The 21,960-nt window shown below is 48.7% G+C and overlaps 1 protein-coding gene across 4 annotated transcripts in view; it reads left to right on the top strand.

Moving 5' to 3' along the window:
- AGPAT2 (1-acylglycerol-3-phosphate O-acyltransferase 2) overlaps positions 1 to 21,960 on the top strand; it is a 54,687-nt gene that overhangs the window by 22,961 nt on the left and 9,766 nt on the right. For 3 of the 4 annotated variants that reach the window (XM_061604502.1, XM_061604504.1, XM_061604503.1), the window contains one exon: positions 21,515 to 21,648. In XM_061604502.1, the coding sequence (XP_061460486.1) occupies positions 21,515 to 21,648 (134 nt within the window). Of the gene's footprint in view, positions 1 to 2,415; positions 2,886 to 21,514; positions 21,649 to 21,960 lie in introns of those variants that run through there. The other variant, XM_061604501.1, reaches the window with a different exon arrangement.

The following is a 21,960-nucleotide window of genomic DNA, read 5'->3' on the forward strand; positions in this document are numbered from 1 at the left end:
CAGTGGGACCACCAAGAGAGCCCCCTTTGCCGATCTTGACACCTGAGACGGTCTGTGGTCCGCCTAGCTCAGTATTGTCTACACTGACTGGCAGCAGCTGTCCAGGATTTCAGGCAAGGGTGTCTCCCAGCCCTGCCTGGGGATGTCAAGGATTGAACCTGGGACCTTCTGTATATAAGGCAGGGGCTCTCCAGCTGAGCGACACCCCTTCCCTTAAAGTAAGATTCTAGTCCTCATAGTTCTGAATAAAGGGCTGAATTAAGCAGCAAACGGCTTTCTGAGTCAGGCCCGTTGGTCCATCTAGCTCAGCGTTGCCTGCCCTGACTGGCAGCAGCACTCTGGGGTTTCAGGCAGGAGTCTCCCAGCACTACCTGGAGGTGCCGTTGGGGAATGAGCCTGGGACTTCTGCATGCCAAGCACGTGCTCTGCCCACTGAGCCGCTTTGGCCTTTCCCACGCTGGCCTCTGTTCTCCTGGCAGACGGTGAACGAGGGCCAGCTTTGAAAGGCAGTGGAGAAGGAGGGCGCTGACCCACTTTTTCCTTGGCAGAATGAGCTCTGTGCAAAGAAGCTTTGGGGGGGGGAGAGTTTGCTCCTTCCTTTCCCTTTGTCTTCTGAAAGGTGCCCCCTGCAATATCTCCACCAGACCAGAGGCAATGCACCGAAGCAAAGAGCGCAAAGACGGCCAGCAGGCCTGGGAGCCACGCCTCTGAAGGCAGCACCTGACGTCTTCCCAAATCTGCACTTATGTCATTGGCCCCCCCACCAAGCATCCAGAGTCCCTGGAGAGGCTCCTCTAGGGGACAGATCCTGCCAGCACCTTTTGCCAGCATCACAGTGGGGTCATAGAAACGGGGTCATCGTGCCCTTTGGAACGGAGCAACGCTTGCTTGCACACATGCACACACACGCAGGGGCATTGGGGGGCCCTGGCCGCCATTTGCATAAAATGTGCATATACTCATTGACAGGTACAGATGCAAATTTGGACCAACGTTCAGAGGTGGATGGGAGACAAACTCTGACTCTTGGGTGCTGGGGAGTCCTCTGCGCTGTGGGCGCAGGAGACTGTATGATGGGCCGGGGGGGGCTTGTCAGCCCAAGGGCCACATTCCCTTGTGGACAACCTTCGGAGGGCCACATGTTAGTGGTGGGTGGAGCCAGAGGCAAAAGTGAGCAGAGCAACAAGTGCAAATAGTATCTTTGGACAGTAGGAGCATTTCTACACACACTCACAAGCCCCTCTCAGCCCCCACCATACCGCTTCCAAATTTAGACGTTTAGATTTCTAAAGAAAGAACTGTGCCTTTCTTTCTTTGCGTAAGTGATTCTGTCACTTGTATATCGTTTGAGTTAAATGAATGATGTCCATTAACGTTGTTGCGTTTTTTGTGGTTCGTTTTTATGTGCAGTGCTTATACTAAATGTTGATACGTCAGTTATTTATTTTATTTTATAGATTTTGTAGTGTTTTATTGTATTTGCTGTTTAAGATGTTTTAACGTACATTGTTACACTGCTTAAGAGTTTCATTTAAATACAAGTGGTAAATAAATTGTCTAAAGAAAGAAAGAAAACAGGCCTCGAAGACCCCAGTGGGACAGCATTTCCTTGTTATTTCAGTCAGGCCAAGGGAAGCAAAAGCATCTTGTGTGACAGAATTCAGTGTGTGTGTGTGGCAGATTTGGGGACTGCCCTGGCTGGCCCTTCAGAACGCTGCCTTTGCGTCTCTTGTAAGGCATTAGCAAACTGATCCTCTCCAAGACAGACAGAGATGGCAAAAAGGCACCTGCAAGAGAGAAATGCAGAGTCTGAATCTCCCCTCTCTTACCTGATACCTTGAGCCAGAGAGGTAGGGGGTGGGAAAAGGGGGTTTTGAGGTGGGGGAAAATAGCCACACCCAGCCTGGTTCTCTGGGGAATGACCCAGATAGGACTGGGAGTTGTCCCCTGCTGCCAGTCAGTGCAGACAATACTGAGCTAGATAGACCAGTGGGCTGACTTGGTCTAAGGCAGCTTCTTATTCAAACTGGCTCTTTATTTGGAACCTTGAGGACTAGGAACCTTACTTTCTGTCAAAAGAAAGGCCATAGCTCGGCGGTAGGGGGGCTGCTTTGCATGCAGAAGATCCCTGGTTCCACCGCTGGCATCTCCAGATAGGACTGAGAAGGAACCCTGTCTGCCTGAACCGCTGGAGAGCTGCTGCCAGTCAGTGTACTCAGCGGTGAGGTAGATGGGCCAATGGCCTGACTCAGTAGCAAGGCTACTTCCTACTTAACTCAGAGCCATGAGGACTAGCGTCGCCCTTTACTTTTAAGGCAGCCTGGAATCGCAGAAAGCCGCTGCCAGTCAGGGAAGCTGGCAAGCAGCGTAGGCGCGCGCAGGCACCGCCCGCCGAGGCGTCTTGCGAGCCGGGACTGGGCGTGTCTGCCCGGCGTGTCCGCCCATTAAGGGACGGGACGGGACCCTGCCGAGCCGCCTTGAGTGCGACGCCGTCGTTGCCGCCGTCTCGCCTCGCCGCTCCGCGCGTTCTTTCCTTTGCGCGTTGCGCTGCGCGGGTTTGCAAGCGCGCAGCGGCGGCTGCTCCTTTGGGCCGCGGGATCCGCGCGGGGGTCTTGGCGGCGCCCTCTCCCGGGGGCCCCGCGAGGAGAGGCGTTCCCGGGGTCTCCCGCGCCCTTTGCGCGCGGGGCGGCGATGGAGGCCGGCGGGTGGTGGCTCTACTTGTGGGCGCCGCTGCTGCTGCTGGCGGTGCTGGCCATGGAGCTGAGCCCGCGGGCCAAGTTCTGGGTGAAGATCGGCCTCTACTGCGTCCTCTGCCTGCTGACTTCTACCTTCACCGCCCCTGTCTGCCTCCTTTGGAACCGGGGCAGGACCGTCCACAACATGACGTGAGTCGGAACGGAACGGCACGCCGCGTTTTGTCACTTGCAGGCGTCGTGTAGCGGGGTGTGTGTGTGTTTTTGCAAGCGGGGGGGGGGCAACAAGCAGAGCGCGTGGCGAAGCGGACGGCGAGAACTGGCTGAGACTTTTGGCGATAACCAAAAAAATGCGTATATATTCCTCTCCGCCACCGTCTCCTTCACTGGGCTGGGAACTTCCCATTGTAAACACCGCGGGGCGTCGACTGGGACTTTCTGCTTCAGGAGTTTACCGTATGTTAGACTGCTTTAATATTCAGAGTTTGTGAACGCGCCAGAAACGCTGTAACCTCTGGCAAGGACAGGCGCTGCTTTTTCACTGCCTCCCTCTCTTCGCCCCCCCTTTTAATTAGCCCCTCGTGTGTATTTCTGGCCATTAAATATTTGCAAAAATTAACCGAAGCGCGCGCGCACACACAACCCGCCTCTTGCAACTCCGGGCGGTGCTTTGGAGCCCCGTCCCCGAGCTCTAAAAACTCTAAGGCAAGGCAGGTTTCAGTTTCGGCTGCTTGTGGAAGAGCCTTTCATAGAGAGAGTCCTCCTTCTCTTCCGGGTTTGCAAACCCACCCACCGACCCCTGGCCCGCCCTTCCTGGGGAGGGGCTGGCTTTCTCGGTTTTGCTTAGAAGCCCGGATCCTTAACTCCCTTCAATCCTGCCTATTTCAAAAATGTGGTAATTCAGCACAGCTCCCACCACCCAGCTGTGGTTTTCCCTTCACAGAGGTACAAATTCCCAGCACCCTTAACAAACAGCATGCTTTAATATACAATGTGGATCTGACCTCAATCTCTCTCACACACAACATAAATTAAAAGCGCTCTAATCTCACCCCTGGCGTTCTGTGTGCATAGCGTGGCTGGCTTCCTCTGTGCTTGCAAAAACAAGCAAGCCTTGTATTGCCTGTTGCCAGTCGCTCCGAGGACTTTGCTCGTTCCGGCAACAACTCCACCTTTCCGTTGTTGGAGGAGTCTACTCTCCACACACAACCATTTGCACAGCGTTGTCAGTTAACTCCCAACATTCCTGCTTTGCTCTGTCTAAATTTGTGTGTGTGTTTAAAAAAGTTGCAGTCTCTCTGTCTTCTTGAAGAGGATCAGAAAATGAGGATTTTTTTAAAATTTATATGTTTGCATAATTCTCAAGGGCAGTTGCATAGGGCCTGCTGGGCCACACACAAAAATCGCAACCAAAGCTGAATTGAAGATAATGTTTACTCATTTTTTTAGCAACCTTTTTTTTTCTTAAAAAAAGGAGTTAGGATTGAGATCTCATTTCATTACACGTATTCATGTACCAGCGATGACTTGGCTGTGCCAGACTTCACTTGTTAATTTAGCAATATTCAGTAAAACACTAACAAAACTGCAGCATCTGGGTTTCATACACTTTTTTAAAATAACCACCCAAACATGTTGTTTTTCAACTCCCCCCCCTGTAGTTTTGGAAGCCCATTCCCATTTACATTTCATGGAATGGGGAAGCCTTTCCCACTTACATGGACTTTATTTCCTTTGCAAAAGACCCCTTATATATATATAGTAGCTGAAAAAAATTATGAGCTGCTGTTTCAGTTCTAATTAGAAAATTGTTGGTGTTCACAGCGCTTTGTAGAATTGAGCCCCCCTGAAAATGGAGGCACATGGCACTCATCAGACCACAACCCTTTTTACTGTAAAGCCTGGTGGGCACTGATTGGCAGATCAACCCATTGCCCCTCCAGGTGTGGCAAATGGAAACGTTTTGCTGTAGGCAACTGGTGTACGCACAGCCCTGGGCTGTAAACCGAAGTGTTTCCAGTGGCCACTCCCAGAGGAGGAACAGATCTACCAATCAGTTGTGAAACTTTCCTGACGCTGAATTTAAAAAAACACGCACTCAACTAGTATTGTCTTGTGCCCCCATATTCAGAAGAGAGAGGTGGAGACGCGCTGGAACCGGCAGAGCAGGGAGCGTGCCTCTACCCTGAATTCCCTCAGCACTGATATCATCAAATGGCTTAACTTGTGCTAGCAAAGCACTGGTGGATTTCGTCAACCTGCCCAAGACTCTGTTTATTACTCTCCTTTGGCCCAGCATGGCTGCTCCAGGAGGAACAAACAGGGCCTGCATTTCTGTTTGCTTATATATTTATTTATTTATTTATTTATTTATTTTTGCGTATAGTTTGAGTTTTCACATTATTACAATAAAACAGTCGGATCCCTTATTCCCTCCCAACCATCCCTCCCGGCTCCCCTACCTCCCTCGGCCCTCGTGACCCCCCTTTTTGGGGGGGGTTACAATGTTTTCATTTCTGATGTTGGACTGTTTGGCATGTTACGCATTTTTCGGGTTCACACGCTCAGATTAGGGGAGGGATGGAAGCTCCGGAGCAGAGCACCATGCTGCATACAGACAGTCCCCAGTGGCGTCTCCAGGTAGGGCTGGGAGAGACCCCTGCCTTGAAACTCTGGAAGAGCCACTGCTGGTCAGTGTAGACAGTACTGAGCTAGATGGACCAATGGTCTGGCTCAGTACAGAAATACCTCAGTTAACCAGGTAGATGCATTCCTGGCCATTATTTCTTTAACAGACACTTTGGTACCAGAGGTAGGAATAACATGGAAAGAATAGGGATAGGTTCCTACACCCACTCAGAGATGGTGGGGGTGGCTTCAACAGGGGCTTTAAAGGGTGCCGGGCTCCCCCTCCTTTGAATCACATTGGATCCTTCCCTCCCCAGCCCTCAAAAAAGCAAGAGAACCCTTTTAATGCAGACACAGGATTGTCAGTTTCACCTTAAAGTAAAGGCAACAGACTTGAAAGTTTATCCATAGCAAAGCAAAGCTGGTCAGTTTCACCTTTAAAAAAAAAAAGCCTTCCTTAAAAGGAGTTTCTTTCCTGGAGGATTCCTTAACTGAGGTATTAGTATAGAAGCCCGCTTCCTGTGTTCCTAAATGGTTCCTAGATTTAGTTGAGGTGTGTATTTAATGGATTTATATTCCAAGTTTTGAATCCCATTGTACTGCAATGGGGGGGGGGTCTTTCTTGACTGTGCATACCTTCACTTCTGAGCAAGCTGGAGGAGAGAGAGAGAGAGAGAGAGAGAGTCATTGTTGACCCACATAACACCCCTCTGGTGCAGAGCTTACCAGCAGTTCTGTCTTTGTCCATGTTTCAGGGCATCTAGGCCTTAGAAGTTGTTAGGAAAGGGGCTGGCCTGTGTGAGGGGGCCTTTAAAGTCGGTGGATTCTTCCCTGGTGCTTGAAGAAACCAGCTTTAATTGTTTTAAGTATCTAGTCCTCATGGTTGCAGAGAGAACCTTGAAATAACAAGCAGCAGCCTTCATCAAATAAAAAGCCCAAATCTACTGTGTGTTTCAACTGGTTCTGATTTTAGCTTTACTCAGATGTTTTGATCAAGATTTGATGTGCATGTGTGTTCAGGCATTCAGAAGAAAAGCATTGCGCAGCCATGTTCGAGCAATGCAGTGATTACTCATTCGTACCGATGGTGTGTGTATGAAAATGGTACGTGTGTTCCCTTTATTGCAAAACTTGAATAGAAGGGTTCTTGCATGCATACAGCTATTCCCATGCTAACCAGAAGGTGCGTGGAGAAGGAGGAAGTTTGCAGGAGTTTATAGGGCTTCTCTAAGTCCAGGGCCCCACAGCCCCCCCCCAACTGAACAACCAGAGAGCAGGAGGTGATGGAAGCAGCAGCAGACGGGCCATACATTGGCACCTGGGCTGGCATGAGCATGCCAGGACCCATCAGGGCCTGCGCTGTTCAGCCCAGCCCCCTTGTTACTTTTAAAAATGTCTTATAGCGGGGGGGGGAAGGGTGCAGCCAACTAGGCACATGCATGGTGACGGACACTCATTGCATTAATTTCACTTTAAATACAGAATCCGTTTTAATTTTATTTTAAATATATAACCTTTTTAAAAAACATCACTGTGCTTATTGTTCCAAGTAGATGAGCTGAGCGTTAACGGTTGTGGAAGCAAACCCCGTTTTATTCCTGCAGTCGTGATGGTGCTGTGATTTAAAGGAGTTTGAAATGTAAAACTGCACAAGCTTCAGAATGCTTTTTTTTTTTTTTTTTAATCAGGGCTGGCAAAACTGTTTTGTTTTTGGCTCTTAACATATCAGGAAGGTCGAAGCAGTTGTAAAGAGGGAAAGAGGCTGAAGGGGGAAGAGAAATATGTTCATTGTGTGCTCTGCAGCAAGGCTTAATTACCGCCACTGCCTAAAATGTATCCTTTTAAGAGCATTAAGTCCAGGGTCTAAATCTGGGTGTCCCAATCTTCTGAGTTCATTTGCCTCCAGTGAGCTTATAAAGATGTCATCAACCCCAACCGAAAACCTTAGGGTGTTGTTGTTGTTATATATTGCATTTCCTCCCAAAATGAAACACGTAACGAAATATCAATATATAATCAAAATTTATTCATCATCAATCACCATTACTAGGAATGACAAAATGTTTTAAAAAATAGGAAGTAAAATAAGCAGAAATGATGTCGCTACCATACTTTATCATCTTCTCTAACAAGATGGACTGATGGACTTTAACAGTTGTATTGTGGGATATACAGCGATTCCTCATTGGCAAAAGAAGTGCACTCTGTACATGCCCATTTCCCTTTGTTTTGGGGACTCATCGTTCCTAATGATTTTTTTTTTGTGCTATATACCTTGTAAACTTCTTTTTTATCCTTAGGCCCTTTTTGATCCTCGGGTCTCTATTCACCCCCTGTACAACCCCACTGACAGCTGAAGGCCAATATTGACCACTTCAGGAAACCCTGGTCTAAATTTACACGGCTGCACCATTGCCAGCGTTGTGGTGTAGGCCTCCGCAGCGCGGTCTGCTGAACCCCAAATACTGTTTCCTTTCATCAGACAAAACCTGCTTTTAAAGAAGGCCCTTGAGGTGAATTAATCACTGGAATCTCTGTGAGATTTGTTTACTGGCTTTGTGCCGTTTTTTATTGCCTTGTTGTTTTGCTGTGATACTGTGTGTGTGTGTTTTTACTTTTCATTGATTAGAAGAAAATGCAAAGGTTTGCTGTCTTAAAGGTGTATGCCAAGTAAAATATAATAGATTAGCCACCCACACAAAAATAGCTTTGAATTTGAATAATTAAAACCTGCGCTTGAAGATACTGCAATCGGTGGTTATGAGATAATATATAATATAATAATAGGCTTTTGGTTGTCTTAAGATGTTTGTGTATTAATTGTTGGATTCTTGATATGCTGGAAACTTTATCTGATTAAGCTGGTTCCAATATCTTGTTGATTTGATTCGGTCTTCCTTGTTTTTATTTGTGATTTAATGTAGTATTTGTACACCATTTAGAATGTACGATAATAGGCTCTGGGGTGCGCACACAGGATATATTTTCAGCATAACAAAATAGAGATAGCAATGGGTCCAACTTTATTTGACGGTGAAAGATTTCATTGCTGGCACTACCTGCCATTTTCCAAAATCTGTTCAGTTTGTTTTGCGTTTCCACCACATGTGAAAGGTGATGGGGAATTTTATGTATTCAAACAAAAAGAAAAATATATTCTTTTATAAAGCTATAAAGGTTTATAACATTTTAATAAGTTCAGTAGCCAGCCAGAAGCCTTTGCTTCTTGGAGCTGCCTTCCCCGACTGTGCTGGTTTGTATGCAGCAGCTAGAACTCAACAAGATGAGATAGCACTGAACAGACAGTGAGCATGTTGTGTCCATTACTTTCAGTGGGTCGACTCTGGGCAGGACTAAGGTTGGCAAAACAGCCCACAGTGTTTTATACTGGTCTCCGTGGGCGTTTAATTGCACTGTTATCGCATAAGCTTTAATAAATAAATTCGCCTTAGGCTTCCCCAGTGGCATTTAAACCAGGGTTGACAAACTTTATTTATTGACTGTTACATGTATATCTTGCCCTTCCTCCTGAAGGAAACCAGGTCAGCAAACAACAAGTGATAAAAACATCACAAAAATAATTCCAATGCAGACTGGAATAAAGGTTTCTACTTAGAAGGCTTGTTGTGATCTGCTTCCTTTTCCCCCTGAATCTTGGGATCCACCAGCCAGAGCCAGGGGCAAAATGGGTGGCTCAGTTGTGTGGATATAAGCTCCAAATTAAGGAACAGAGTGCCTCTGCAGGCATGCTTAGCCCAGGAAAACGCAGACCATACCAAAACCGAGCCTGGTGGGTATCCTTCCACACAAAACCCTACTCCTGGTTTTACCCCTACACAGACACACACACACACACACACCCCAATCTGATTTAGGGACTGGGAGGTTTTTTTAGTTGTTGCAAATGTTAAGCCAGGGGTCGCCAACATGGTGCCCATGGACACTGTGGCACCCTTGAGATGTTCCCTGGTGCCCCCAAAGGCTCTGATGCGCTCACTCAGTGCGTAGTTGGCACCTAAATGGACTCTCCATCGAGCAGGTTTCTTCATATTGGTATCTGGGAGTGACTGTCCACGCTTCTGGAGCATGGCATTTGCATGCCAAGAATGCCGTCACCACCGCCTTAAGGAACTCGAAGGCCCGACTGTCGTTTTTTTACAACAAAGGAGGGCAACATGTCCCTTCTGCTATCCAAGTCTTCGTGGCGAAAATCATCTCACAAATGTTATACGGCTCTCAGGTGATGGTCTACTCCTGGTCCTCTTCTTTTGAACCTGTCCAAACAAAATTCTTGATAGCCGTACTGGGTATTCCGACATGTGTCTCCAATAATTCCCTGAGACTTGAAGCAGGTCTACCCTCCATAGAGGCTCGCATTTGGTCGTTCAAGGCGAGGTTTTGGCTAAAGCTGTGGTGTTCCCCTGTGGGACTGGCCCCTCTTGTATTTTTTTATTCATACTAATCTATTTGGCACAAATTATTAATCAGGAAATCCTCTAGTCTAGGCTTCTCCCTCCCCGCCATCTCTCGGCTCAGCCTCCACAAAGCGAGGCACGCTATCCACCAACGAATCCTAGATGTAGAGCTCCAAACCACCTCACTCTGGCAGCGACCGTTCCAGGCCCACCCCACTCCACTGGGGGTTTTGCCACTATGCAATATCTAAGCTCCCTCATCTCCCCTAGGCTTCGTACTTACGTCAGCTCTCCTACATGGCAGATACCATAAGATTCCCATGGAGGAGTGCTTTTGCCCTTGTGGTGCGGGCAGTGTGGAATCTGTTACACACGTTCTTTTAGATTGCCCTTTTTACCAGGATCTTCGTCTCTTAACCATATCTCCGATCATCCAATCAATCCCGGGTAGGGATCCCGCATTTTATGCTACCTGTCTTGTATCAGACCAACACCCCCAAACAACAAACAGGGTTGCGAGATTCTGCGCCGCAGCAATTGCCCACTGTAGAGCACTGCTTGCTCAATTCTCCGCACAACCTTGAGCGCTGGTCTTTTAATTATCTCTGATTTTACTCCCGCAAATGATTCTTGTTTTAAATTGTTTAGTATTAATTGTGTATTTTGTTGCTTTATACTAGTCTCTGACCGTAAATAAATAAGTGTTTGCTGTTTTTTCCACTCAGTGCCCCCTTAGGGGTTATGAGGTGATGGGGGCAGTTGCCTTTTTCTCACCCTTGAAAAGTACATAGAGCAGGAGGAGAAGTTGCGAGGAGAGACACTCTTTCCCATTTTCATCTCTATGGTGCTATTCAAAGCTCAGGTTTATTATTGTTATTATTATTTTTTATTATTATTTATTACATTTTATATCCTGGTGTTCCTCCCAGTAGGAGCCCAGGGCAGTAAACAAAAACACTAAAAATATATTAAAAAATCATAAAAATAGACATTAAAATACATTCAAACAAAACATCTTTAAAAACATTAAGACAAAAACATGTTCAAAAGCAATTCCAGTGCAGACTGGGATAAAGCCTACTTAAAAGGCTTGTTCCACTTTTATCCAGATCCCTTGGAAAACTGAAGTGTGTGTGTGCACTTTCTATCTGTCTTTTTTGGGGGGGGGGGCTGATCGGGGGGGGGGCAAGGAGTAGAGAAATGGCCAGAAGGGATGGTGCCTGCAGCACCCACTCAGAAATGAAAATGTGCCAAATGGGTGCCCGTCACTCCATTTGTGCTCCTGATTCACCTTCTGCCCAGCTTGATGTAGGACATGGGAAGCCACTAATAACCTTTATTGTTATGGTCAATGACCAGCACAATCGGAAGCCACAGTATGTATCCAGCGCTGGTCCTACCCAAGAGGAGACCTATGGAAATTAATGGACATCATGCCATTACTTTCAGGGAGTCTACCCTGAGTAGAACTTAGTTGGAGATGGCCCAGTGTTTCTGAAAAGGGAAATATGAGTTTTCTGTCCCCAATTAAATGTGCAAGGGCTTTAGGAGCAGGGCAGAGCCTCCGTTTGACCTAGATGGTGTCCCGATTTCTTCTTTCTTCATTGCCCTTGGTCTGCATTTTGCCTGCTTTGGAAGTGTGTGTGTGGTGTGAGCCACTGACAGGTGGACTATTGAACACCCCCCTCTGTGTGTTCGTGTGCATGCTTGCTGCCATGGCAAGCATTTCTTGCTAGGGCAAGAATTTTGTTTACTATCAACACTTGTGGAGCAGCTTGACGCTTGTCATCCACACAATGACTGACTTGTGTGTTTTTTGTGGCACAGCCACGCACTCCCTTGCAGTTCATAAATAACTTTTCAGCCCCCAGGGCCCCTTTCTCTCTCGGGACAACATTCTGGGAGCCGCAGGCCAGTGACGGGTAACCAGGTCGATGGATGCAAATTTTGCGCTTTTGTGTAGGATTCCTCCCATCAGGGCAAGTGAGAGGCATGGTGACAGTTCAAACATCCGAGGAAGGGGGCGGGGCTGCTGGGAAGAGGGGGCGGAGCCAAGGAAAGAGTCCCAAGGGCCAAAGAAAGGGGCCTGGGGGGCCGGTGAAGTTCCCAAATGCTGCTTTGGGCCTCCTAATATATCTCTGCTTTGTTAGTCACTGTGATTTTTTGGAAGGGGGGTTGTTAAAGGCATTTGGGTTTCCGTGATGCCTCTTCTGTGCTGCCAAAAATAGGCCCTGTAACTTGGTGAGTGTGCTTGTAGGATGTCTATTTATAGGAGCCAAGAGGATGAGTAACTGTGGTCGCCACCCCTCTCCGCATGGGCGAGGCTGCCTGCCCCCTTGATCCCTACTTCAGTGGCTTCTGGTGCGGATGCTCTGTGCGTCGGCGCTGTGCTTTGCTGCTCACACAGCGGCTTGTGGGGCTTTTTCTGCAGCTTGATCCGGCCTGCAAGAAGGTCTGTGGCGAAGGAAACACGAGCTCAGCTGACAAGGGCAACTGTTCAGAGTTGAGCAGCCCATTATTTACTCTCTGGTCATGCCACCCTGCAGGGCTCTTGAGTGAGTTTCAAGAGAACCCAAAATTTAGGAAAGCTAGCCAGGTCCTGCAGCATGGGCGACGCAGGCTCTGCAAACAAACATTTAACCGAACAGTTTGTTGGCTTGACGGGGGAGGAATCCTAGCACCCACGGAGTGGCACGGGGGCTGCCAGGAGTAGTTGCCCAGAGAGAGGAAATACTAGTTTTGGGGAGGCACAGGAGTTTACATGCTTATCTGGAGAACGTGTTCCCCTAGGGTGGGGGACCTAGGGATACGCCTTATGCTGGATCAGACCATTGGTCCGTCTGGCTCAGTATTGCATGCACTGGCTGGCAGCGACTCTCCTTCTGCATGCAAAGCAGATGCTCTTCCCCTGAGCTATGGCCCCTCCCCACCAAAGGAAAATGCTTTTATTCTTTTCCACAAGAGCTCCCTCAGAGTACCAGCACAGCCTCCTTTTCTCTCCCCTCCTCTTTAAAAAAAAACAGCTTGCACGGTAGTTTGCATCTGCAGCTCCAGATTGCCTAAGGCTGGTTCTGTGGGGATCTGAACACCAGGCTGAGCTCAGGGTGGGGCTGGTGGAATTTGGCACCCACAGGCCGGTTGCTGGGACAGTGTTTGACTTTTGCCTCTTTTTTAAAAAAAAGAAATCTCTGTGTGTGTTGCACAAGCTCCGTGTGTCATCATGGGCTGATCTGACCCAGGAAAAGCAGCCCTGGTCAGGAGGAGATCAGCTGGTAACCTCCTCCAGAGGGAATTTCAGACCTTCTGTGCGGGATGTGCAGGGCATGTTCATCCGCTTGTTTGGGGAGAGCAGCGTGGCGAGAGTGCCTCCCAGCTTCCATGCTTTGATGACCTGTGCTGCCCTTCAGAGCTGGCGTCTAGGCAGCACCACGGCCTCCCGCTCTTGAAATATCCCTACCTTGGGATTTTGATAAGCCATAAGGGGGATGATCTAGCTGTGTCCCCAAGCTTGATCTAGCTAATTTTGGATTCCAAAACAAGGACACTCCATGTGTGTGTGTGTGCGTGGTGTGTAAGGCTATGTGTAAGGCTGCATGCATTTAAAGCACTTTAACCCCTCCAAAAAAAGAATACCGGGAACTGTAGTTTGTTAAGGGTGCTGGAAGTTCTAGTTCTGTGAGAGGTAAACTACAGTTCCCAAGATTCTTTGTGGGGAAGAGAGGGGCGTGTATTTTAAACGTGTGGTGTGTACGCAACAGAAGTGAGCCAGCTGAGTTGGCCAGCTGCTTATAATTGTTATCGCTCCTTTCCTTTAAGGAGCACAGAAAGGTGGTTCCAGTGAACACAAGGCCACATATGTGGTTCTCCTGCACCACCCCATCCGATTTTATTCTCACAACAACCCTGTGAGGTATGTCAAGCTGAGACAGAGCAAGGAGCTGGCTTAAGCTTCATAGTTGAGCAGAGATTTGAATCGGGGTCTTCCCTTGTGCAAATGCTCATTTTTCGTGCAGTCTTCAAAATCCTTTGAAGTACACGACCTCCATATGGGAAGTTGCTGTATACTGTGTCAGACCACTGGTCTATCTAGATCAGTAGCGTCTGCACTGGCTGGCAGCAGCTGTCCAGGGTTTCAGGCAGGAGTCTCTCCCAGCCCTACCTGGAGATGCCGTTGGGGACTGAACAGGGGACCTTCTGCATGCCAGGCAGGTGCTCTGCCACTGAGCCATGGCCTTCCCCTCCCCTATGCCGCACTGTACTCTGCAAGGATAGGCTGGCATTGCTGCAGAGAACATGGTGGCCTCCGTAAGGTCACTAGGTGAGTTGGTGGCTGCAGTGTTGTCAGGATGCGGTCACCCCACACAGGAGGAGGTTGAGGGGCAAAGCACCAGATTTCAGAGCACCCTGGCTAAGCATGGAAGAAGCACTCCCTCTCCTGAAAGGGAACAGTACTTTGCATGTGCTTAGGAGCACTCTTTTTCTTTGAGGATAGAGGGACTTGCGTCTGTCTCAGGGAAGGTGTAGCAACCCTTACTGATGTGGCATGGAGTGACGATGACGCTGAACTTCCTTGGATCGGGGCACAGACTGCCTTTCAGTACTGGGTGAAGGTTCAATGTGCTGTAATTAGGTGGTGAATAAGCACTGTGACGTAATAAAGTCAGAGGAAGTGAGCGGGTGCAGTAGTTCCCAGCGCCTTTTGAGGAAACCATCCTCCAGCATCGGACCCACCTCAGAACAAAGGGCGCTCCCTTGTACTGAGTCAGGCCACTGGTCCATCTAGGTCACTGTCATCAACACTGACTGGCAGCAGCTCTCCCGGGTTTCAAAATGGGGACATTCCCAGCCCTACGTGGAGATGCCGCTGGGGATTGAACTGGGGACCTTCTGCATGCAAGGCAGGTGCTGTGCCACAGCCCTTCCTTGACAGAACGCTCCCAGAGAGCGCGTCCCCACCGCCGAAACAGAGCAAGCGCCTCCTCTTGCTGCGCAGGAGGGAAGGTGGAGGCCACCATGGTGTGCAAAGCAGATGGCCAGGGCATTGGCGCTTGGACCACTGCTGTGCAATAAGGGGAGGGGGCACAGCTCAGCGGGGAGGGCCCCTGCTTTGCATCCAGAGATCCCAGGTCAGTCCCCAGGGGCATTTCCAGGTTGCACTGGGAATGATCCTGGAGAGCCGCTGCCGGTTAGTGTGAACAAGTGTCCTTCGACCTTGGGCCCCCAGATGTTGTTGGACTACAACTCCCATCATCCCCAGACAGCATGGGCAACAGTCGAGGGTGACGGGAGCTGAAATCCGTCAGGATCTGGGGAGCCAAGAACAGTGGTGTAAACGACCCTGAGTCAGAAGGACCAGCACTCTGAGTCACCCCTGTTTAGTTCAGCCCTTTATTCAGAACAGTGAGGACTAGAATGAGGGCTCCCACTGGGAGGAAGGATGGGATGTAAATCTAATAAATAAATAAATAGTCTTTTATTTTCACGGACCACAGCTGAATGACAGACGGTGTGTTTGTACCCAGGTTCAAGGTATGCCTGTTCCAGCAGGTCTGCCCTTCTGGTGGAGACGGTGTCCTGGTTGGATCAGTGGTAGCCAATGTGGTGCCCTCTAGATATTGCAGACTAGGACTCCCATCGTCACTGGCCACGCTGGCTGGAGCTGATGGGGGTTGCAGCCCAACAGCGCCTCGGACGAAGGGACGTAGCGTACCGTCCTACAGTCTCAGTAAAAGTCAGCTCTCCATTGTGAACCATGAGGACTGGAATCTTACGTTACATTTAGGGAAAGGGCCATAGCTCAGTGGCAGAGCAGCTGCTTTGTGTGCCAAAGGCCCCAGGTTCATCCCCCAGCGGCATCTCCAGACAGGGAGAAACCCGAGTCTGTAACCCCAGGGAGCCTCTGCCAGCCAGTGTGGACAGTACTTGGCTAGGCAGACTGGCTCTTGTGCTCTTCATGCTTTTTATGTTGAGAGCGTCTGAGGTGAAGGTCGGATGGAAAATTTTCCATTGCTCTGTTTTTTCATGAGGGGGGAAAGTTTCATAAGGTCATTGGTAACAAGGAGCGGGAAAAAGGTAAAGGGGTCACCGCGCTTGTAGTGCGAGTCGTTTCCGACTCTTAGGGTGACGTCTTGCAACGTTTATTAGGCAGACTGTATATATGGGGTGGGATTGCCAGTTCCGTCCCCGGCCTTTCTTTACCCCTCAGCGTAGGCCGGGTACTCGTTTTACCAACCACGGATGGATGGAAGGCTGAGTGGACCTCGACCCTTTTTACCGGAGATTCGACTTCCTCCTTCCGTTGGACTCGAACTCCGGCCGTGAGCAGAGCTTCGGCTGCGTTACCGCCGCTTGCCACTCTGCGCCACGGAGCAGAACCTGCTTGCAAATAACATGATATTAGTCACACTTGGCATGGCATTTCAGAGTTTCTAGCTTTGTTTCCTAAATGCAACTAAAACAAACACGCAACATTAGACCACTCTCAAGGGCATCAGAAAACTTTCCAAGGCTGCTGAAAACTGAAATTTTTCCAATTAGATTTTTTTCTCCAGAAAACCCACATCCCTGCAACCACGGTGGAGGTTTTGACATTCACAGCTTTTTGCTTTATTATGTTTTGCATTTTGTGATTCCTGTTTGCTGCCTTTGGGTGGCCCAAACCCCAGAGCAGCGAGTGTTGCACCAGAGGGGATTGAAACTCCTCTTGTTTGACCAAGGTAGGCACAATTGCAAACACTCCTATGGCAGATCCTGATTGTCTAGTTTTCCCTTGGCTGTGAACAGAACATTTTTGTTGTTCGGGCAAAGAGACACTATCTAGGCAACATATGAACGTAAGAAGAGTCCTGTGCCTGGATCAGGCTCAAGGGGGCCCATCTACTCCAGCCTCCTGCTCTCACAGTGGCCAACCAGTTGCCCCAGTGGGAAGCCTGAAAGCAGCACTCGGGCGCAACAGCAACTCTCCAGTTGTTGTTCCTCCCTATCTGGCATTCTCAGGGGTAGACTTTCCCTGGGTGTGGAGGTTCTGCTATCACAACAGACTGCCATAGGGGAGGCAATGCATAGCCATCATGGTTAGCAGCCACTGGGAGCCCTGTCCTTCTCTGTGGATCTCCCTAACCCTCTTTTAAAGCCACCCAAGCTGGTGGCTCTCGCGGGAGCGAATTCCATAGCTAAAATTCCATGATTAGGGTGAATAGTGAGGTCAGAGCCCAAACCCACAGTAGGGCCAGTGCATTTACTCAGGTGACTGCAGAATAGTGAGCAAGCTTTCGAGTCCTCCAGAGCTGTTCCTCAGGCCGGAGGTTGAAGCAAAATGTGTGTGTTGGGGGAGAGAGAGATGACTTTGAGGCCCATCCACACATCCTTTTTTTGCCTATCCACGAAGATTTGTGTGGTTGATGCTGTCGGGGTGGTCACACGTGATCCCGCCTTCAAAACTGTTTTGTGCCTACAAAAGTTTCCAGGCTGTCGCAGTGCGTCAGCTTCCAATTGGTGCATGTCCCGTAGCCGCCTCCTGAAATCCCGTCGCTTTTTGTACCAGTTAATTTTTGTCCCGCTGTTGTTGTGCTACGTCGCCGCTTCCGGATGGCAACGATGTGGTAGCTTATCTGCTGTGATGCTTCCCCAGTGCTAAGATAGCAGAAGAAATCTGCCACCAGTGCACCAATATTGTGTCAACAGCGGGTCACAAAATACCCCTGCAATAAAACACCAGCCTGGAAGGGCCCCCGAATGTGTTGGACTACAACTCCCATCAGCCCCAGCCAGCATGGCCTTGTGGCAAGGAGTTCCGTAGCTCAGCCTTCCTCAAGCTAAGTACAGACATTTGCTGTACTTAGTGATGGCCGCCAACTTGGAAGGCTTTAAAATTCATGGAGGACGAAGGCTATCAGTGGCTACTAGCCACAATGGCTATGTTCTGCTTCCATAATCAGAGGCAGTGTGCTTCTAAATGCCAGTTGCCGGAAACTGCAGGAGGGGAGACTTGCTGTTGCGCTCAGGTCCTGCTTTCGGGCTTCCCATGGGGGCATCTGGTTGGCCACTGTGAGGACAGGATGCTGGACCAAGTGGGCCCCCTTTGGCCTGATGCAGCAGCCAGGCTCTCCTAATGTTCCTTATTATGTTCCTTATTTTTATGTTTCTTATTTTGGGACCATTTTGGGGGGCTGCTGGGAGTTGTAGTCCAAAACATCTGGAGCGTGCCAGGTTGCCTGAGGCTGCCGTGAAATCTGCACGATGGAATCCAGATGGAACGCGGGACGAGAGGGCCAGAGTAATTAGATTTGGCTTTGCAAGGTGCTCGGCCAGTTTCGGGTGATGCTCAGGGCTGGCAGGATGAAGAAATGGCAGTAACGCTCAAGGCCCCTCAGTTTTGGAAGTAATACAGTCCAGCCTTGAGTGAGCCCCTCTGGTCTGCTCCCACACAGAAAGGGCAGCCCTTGCTATTCCTCTTCTTGACAGAGTGTGTGTGTGTGGGGGGAATGAAGTGCAAGTAAGTCTGTGACAGAGCCAGAGGTAGGACTCGAACACAGATCTCTGTGACGTTCTCCGTGCGTCCTGAACAACGGCAACCCAGGCGTCTAAAGGGTTTCAGGGGGCAGGCCTCAGAAAGGGAGGGGAGGATTGCATCATGCTTCAGGGAGCCTTTGGGGGTGCTTTGCCCCCCTGCCTGGATCCAAGCGAGGTCCCCAGTGGGCTGGTTGGCTGGTGCAGCTGTAGGACTGCTTTCCCCCAGCTGGCATCCTTCCAGAGTGCTCTCTCAGGGCACCTGAGCGTTGTGAAGTGGACCCTGCCCTCTCTCAGGTGAGAAGAGGGTGGCGGATGGGCGGCCAGTCCGGTAAGCATGTCATTGGGGTAATGTGTAACCTGCCCCACCCTCTGGCTTCAAAAGCCAACAGGCGTCTTTTTTTTCAGACCCAGATGCCACTTCCAGAGGGCATATTTGCTCTGACGTATTCCCCCCCTTCTGATTCTACTTTCCCCCTCCCCTTTTAAAAATACACTTTGTCAAAATCTACAAATATCATCAGACGAGGAGATGCATTCATAACACAATCTCTTTTACAAAGACAGTGGCCGTAATAGCACTGTCGTGACAGCTCCACTATAACTCTTCAGGCTGTTTGGCTTTTCAGTGTTCTGTAAAGATAAACGCCATCAGTTTTATCCAGTTCATAACTCCTACAGAGGATTTTATTTTCTCACTGTTACAGGCCTCTGCTTTGCGTGTCTCTTTTGTCTTGTTTTTAAAATTGACTTCCTGTTTTGTGTGTGCGTGTGTGTGCTGTGTTTACTTGTTTTTGTCACATTGTGCATATTGCCTTGAGATGTATACCTGGAAGGCAATTAATTACATTTATTATTATTATTATTATTATTAATAATAATAATAATAATAAACTCAAAAGAATCCACTTTAGCCAGTTTCCTGCACCCCCTCCTATTTTAATCAGGGCATCTGCAGGTTATAGCAATAAAACACAAAATTATGAAGCAAATAAAATATTTCCAACCTTAATGCAGGCAAAACATAAAAACATTTTTAAAGTTCCATTTATAAAACAATTAAAAATGTTTCCAGAAACAATATAAACATTTTATAACAATTCCACATATAAAAAAAATTCTAATAGAGATGCAGACTGGGATAAAAGTCTCTACTGAAAAGGCTTTTTGGAAGAGGAAGGTCTTCAGTAGGCGCCAAAAAGACGACAGAGACGGCACCTGCCTACTATTTAAGGGGAGGGAGTTCCAAAGGGTCGATGCCACCACCCTAAAGGCCTGATTCCTATATTGTAAGGAATGGGCTCGCTGATAAGACGGGATCTGCAGGAAACCCTCATCACTTGTGATAGACTGAGAATGCAAGAGGCGAGACAATCTTTTAGGTGTCCTGGGTTAGAAATTTAATAAGCTGTAATAAAATCTAGGTGATGGGGGGGAGAGAATGCTTTGTCCAATTCCTAACAGATGAGAGAAGCAGCATCTCCTACAGTTGGATGCTTCCCAGGAACTTAATGAATCAGCCAAGGTTGTCGCCTCCGGCCCGCCTGGTTGTCACTCCTCCATATTCCCAGCTGGGAAAGTGGCACTCGAGATGCTTTTCCATCCCGAGGCTGCTGAAATGCAAGTTTTAATCTCTCTCTGCTTGCTGGGATTTCTTTGTTCTGATTAGGGCTTGGATCCTCCCAGTCTGGAGAAGCCTGGCTATGTGTGGGATTTCCATCAGCCTTTCCCATTGGGTGCCCTCTGGACATTTTGGACAGCAGCCCCAATGCCACCCTTGGCTGCTGCTGGTGGTGATTATTATTCATCACATTTTTGCACTAAAGTGTCTCAAATCAACTTACAACAATAAGCCTAGAAATAACAGACATTCAAATCCGATGTAGAAACAGCAAAGTAAAATACTTGTCTGAAAAAGGATGTCGGCAACAAAGGACAATCACTTAGGTCAAATCCACACCATACATCTAAAGTACATGGCTTCCCCCAAAGAATCCTGGGAACTGTAGTTTAGCTCCCACAGAACCCAGAACACTTAATAAACTACAGTTTCCAGGATTTTTTTGGGGGGGGGAAGAGTCATGCGCTTTTAATGTGAGTTAAATGTATGGTTTGGATGTGACCCCTAGTAACTGTGGCCCTTCCATTCCTACTCCTGGCCATCATACTTGCACAAAAGGAATTGTGGCACTCGTGGGGGCAGTGAGACAGGCCAAGAAGGAGCAGGGGCTTGTACTTTTTGAGGGGGGGCCTGGAGAGCCCCAGAGCTTCTAGGCTTTGAGGCAGAGTACCATCTCAAGGCCTCTCTCACAACCATAAGGATTTTTAACAAATCTGAACGCTGTTTTCCTCCCACCTGTCAAGGATGCCGTGTGCTTAGCTGTGTTTTCTCAGCGGAGCTGGCCGGGGTGGCACCTGAGTGGTGGGTGCACAAGTCTCCTCGGATGTGGCGGAAAGCAAAGTCAGCTTCTCTTCGTGTCAATACATTGTGACCTTCAACGTTCTGGGCACCTCTTGGTGTTGATGCCCTGCTTTAAAAGGCCACCTTTGGGGGCGTGTTTGTGGCACTCCTGGGGGATGAAGTGAAGCCTGGTGTTTTTAAATCATCTCTCACTCACTCACTCACACACACACATTTTTTTTAATCTTGGGCATTCATAATAGAAAGGCAGTAACTAAAACGCTTAGGGAGTTGGCTCTTGAGTTCCACGGTTCTGCAAGTGCTTGGGGGACTTCCTCTAAGGCAATGCTGTCAATTTCCTGGAGGAAGAATGTCCTGGAAGTGCAAATTAGGGCAACTTGCATAAGGAATTTTTTCGGCCCAGGGTACCTTAAGGACCACCTGACCCCTTCTGCACCCTGAGATCATCTGGAGGAGGGCTGTTAGTTGCCATCCCCCCCTGCCCTGATGTTACAGAGGCCTAACTAGCCACACCCAGAAGTGCCACTGGTCCTGATCCAGTGGAGGTTCGGCAGGCATCCTCACTGTTGACTTTCAGGCATCTCTTGAAAGCTTTTTTTTTAAATGCCAACGGGCCTATGCAGTTTAAAAAAATCTTGACTAGCTGGTCACTTCACTTTAGCCTTTGACACCTGCGATTTATATTTTTAGGATCTTCCAAAAGTTTGTGATTTTAAGTTGTTTTAAAATAAATCTTTAAAAACAATCTTACCCTGGGACCTCAGGGCGAAGGGCAGGTGGTGGTGGTGGTGGTTGGGTTTTTTTAAGTGTCCCATTACTAAAGCCTCTGTTGCCCTCTTGTTCTACAGGATCATCAAAAACGTCGTCAGGAGCTTCAAGTACTTCTATGGCCTGAGGTTCGATGCGAAGGGCTTGGAGCACTTTGAGATAGAGGGCCCCTGTGTCATCATCTCGAACCATCAAAGCATCTTGGACATGATGGGTGAGAAGTTCAAAAGGCGGCCCCAAAGTGCTCAGGCCAGTGGCTCCGAGGGCATCGGATCCTGCTCCTCAGTGGGTGGCCCCAAACGACCCCAAACATTGCCACCACTCCACCCCCCCTTTTGTTGCATGGGGGAATGTTGGTGTCCTCCCTGCAAACACAGAGGCACACACACACACACAGTCTTTAGCTATTTAACTGGTTTCATTTTATAATAAATATGCGTAGGTTGCTTTTCCAGGCAAAGTTTCCTCCAAGGCAGCTTACACAATAAAAAAATATTTTCACCATGCAACAGAAATACAGGGTTGC

Source organism: Rhineura floridana, chromosome 20 (genome assembly GCF_030035675.1).
Source record: "Rhineura floridana isolate rRhiFlo1 chromosome 20, rRhiFlo1.hap2, whole genome shotgun sequence".
Lineage (NCBI taxonomy): Eukaryota > Metazoa > Chordata > Lepidosauria > Squamata > Rhineuridae > Rhineura > Rhineura floridana.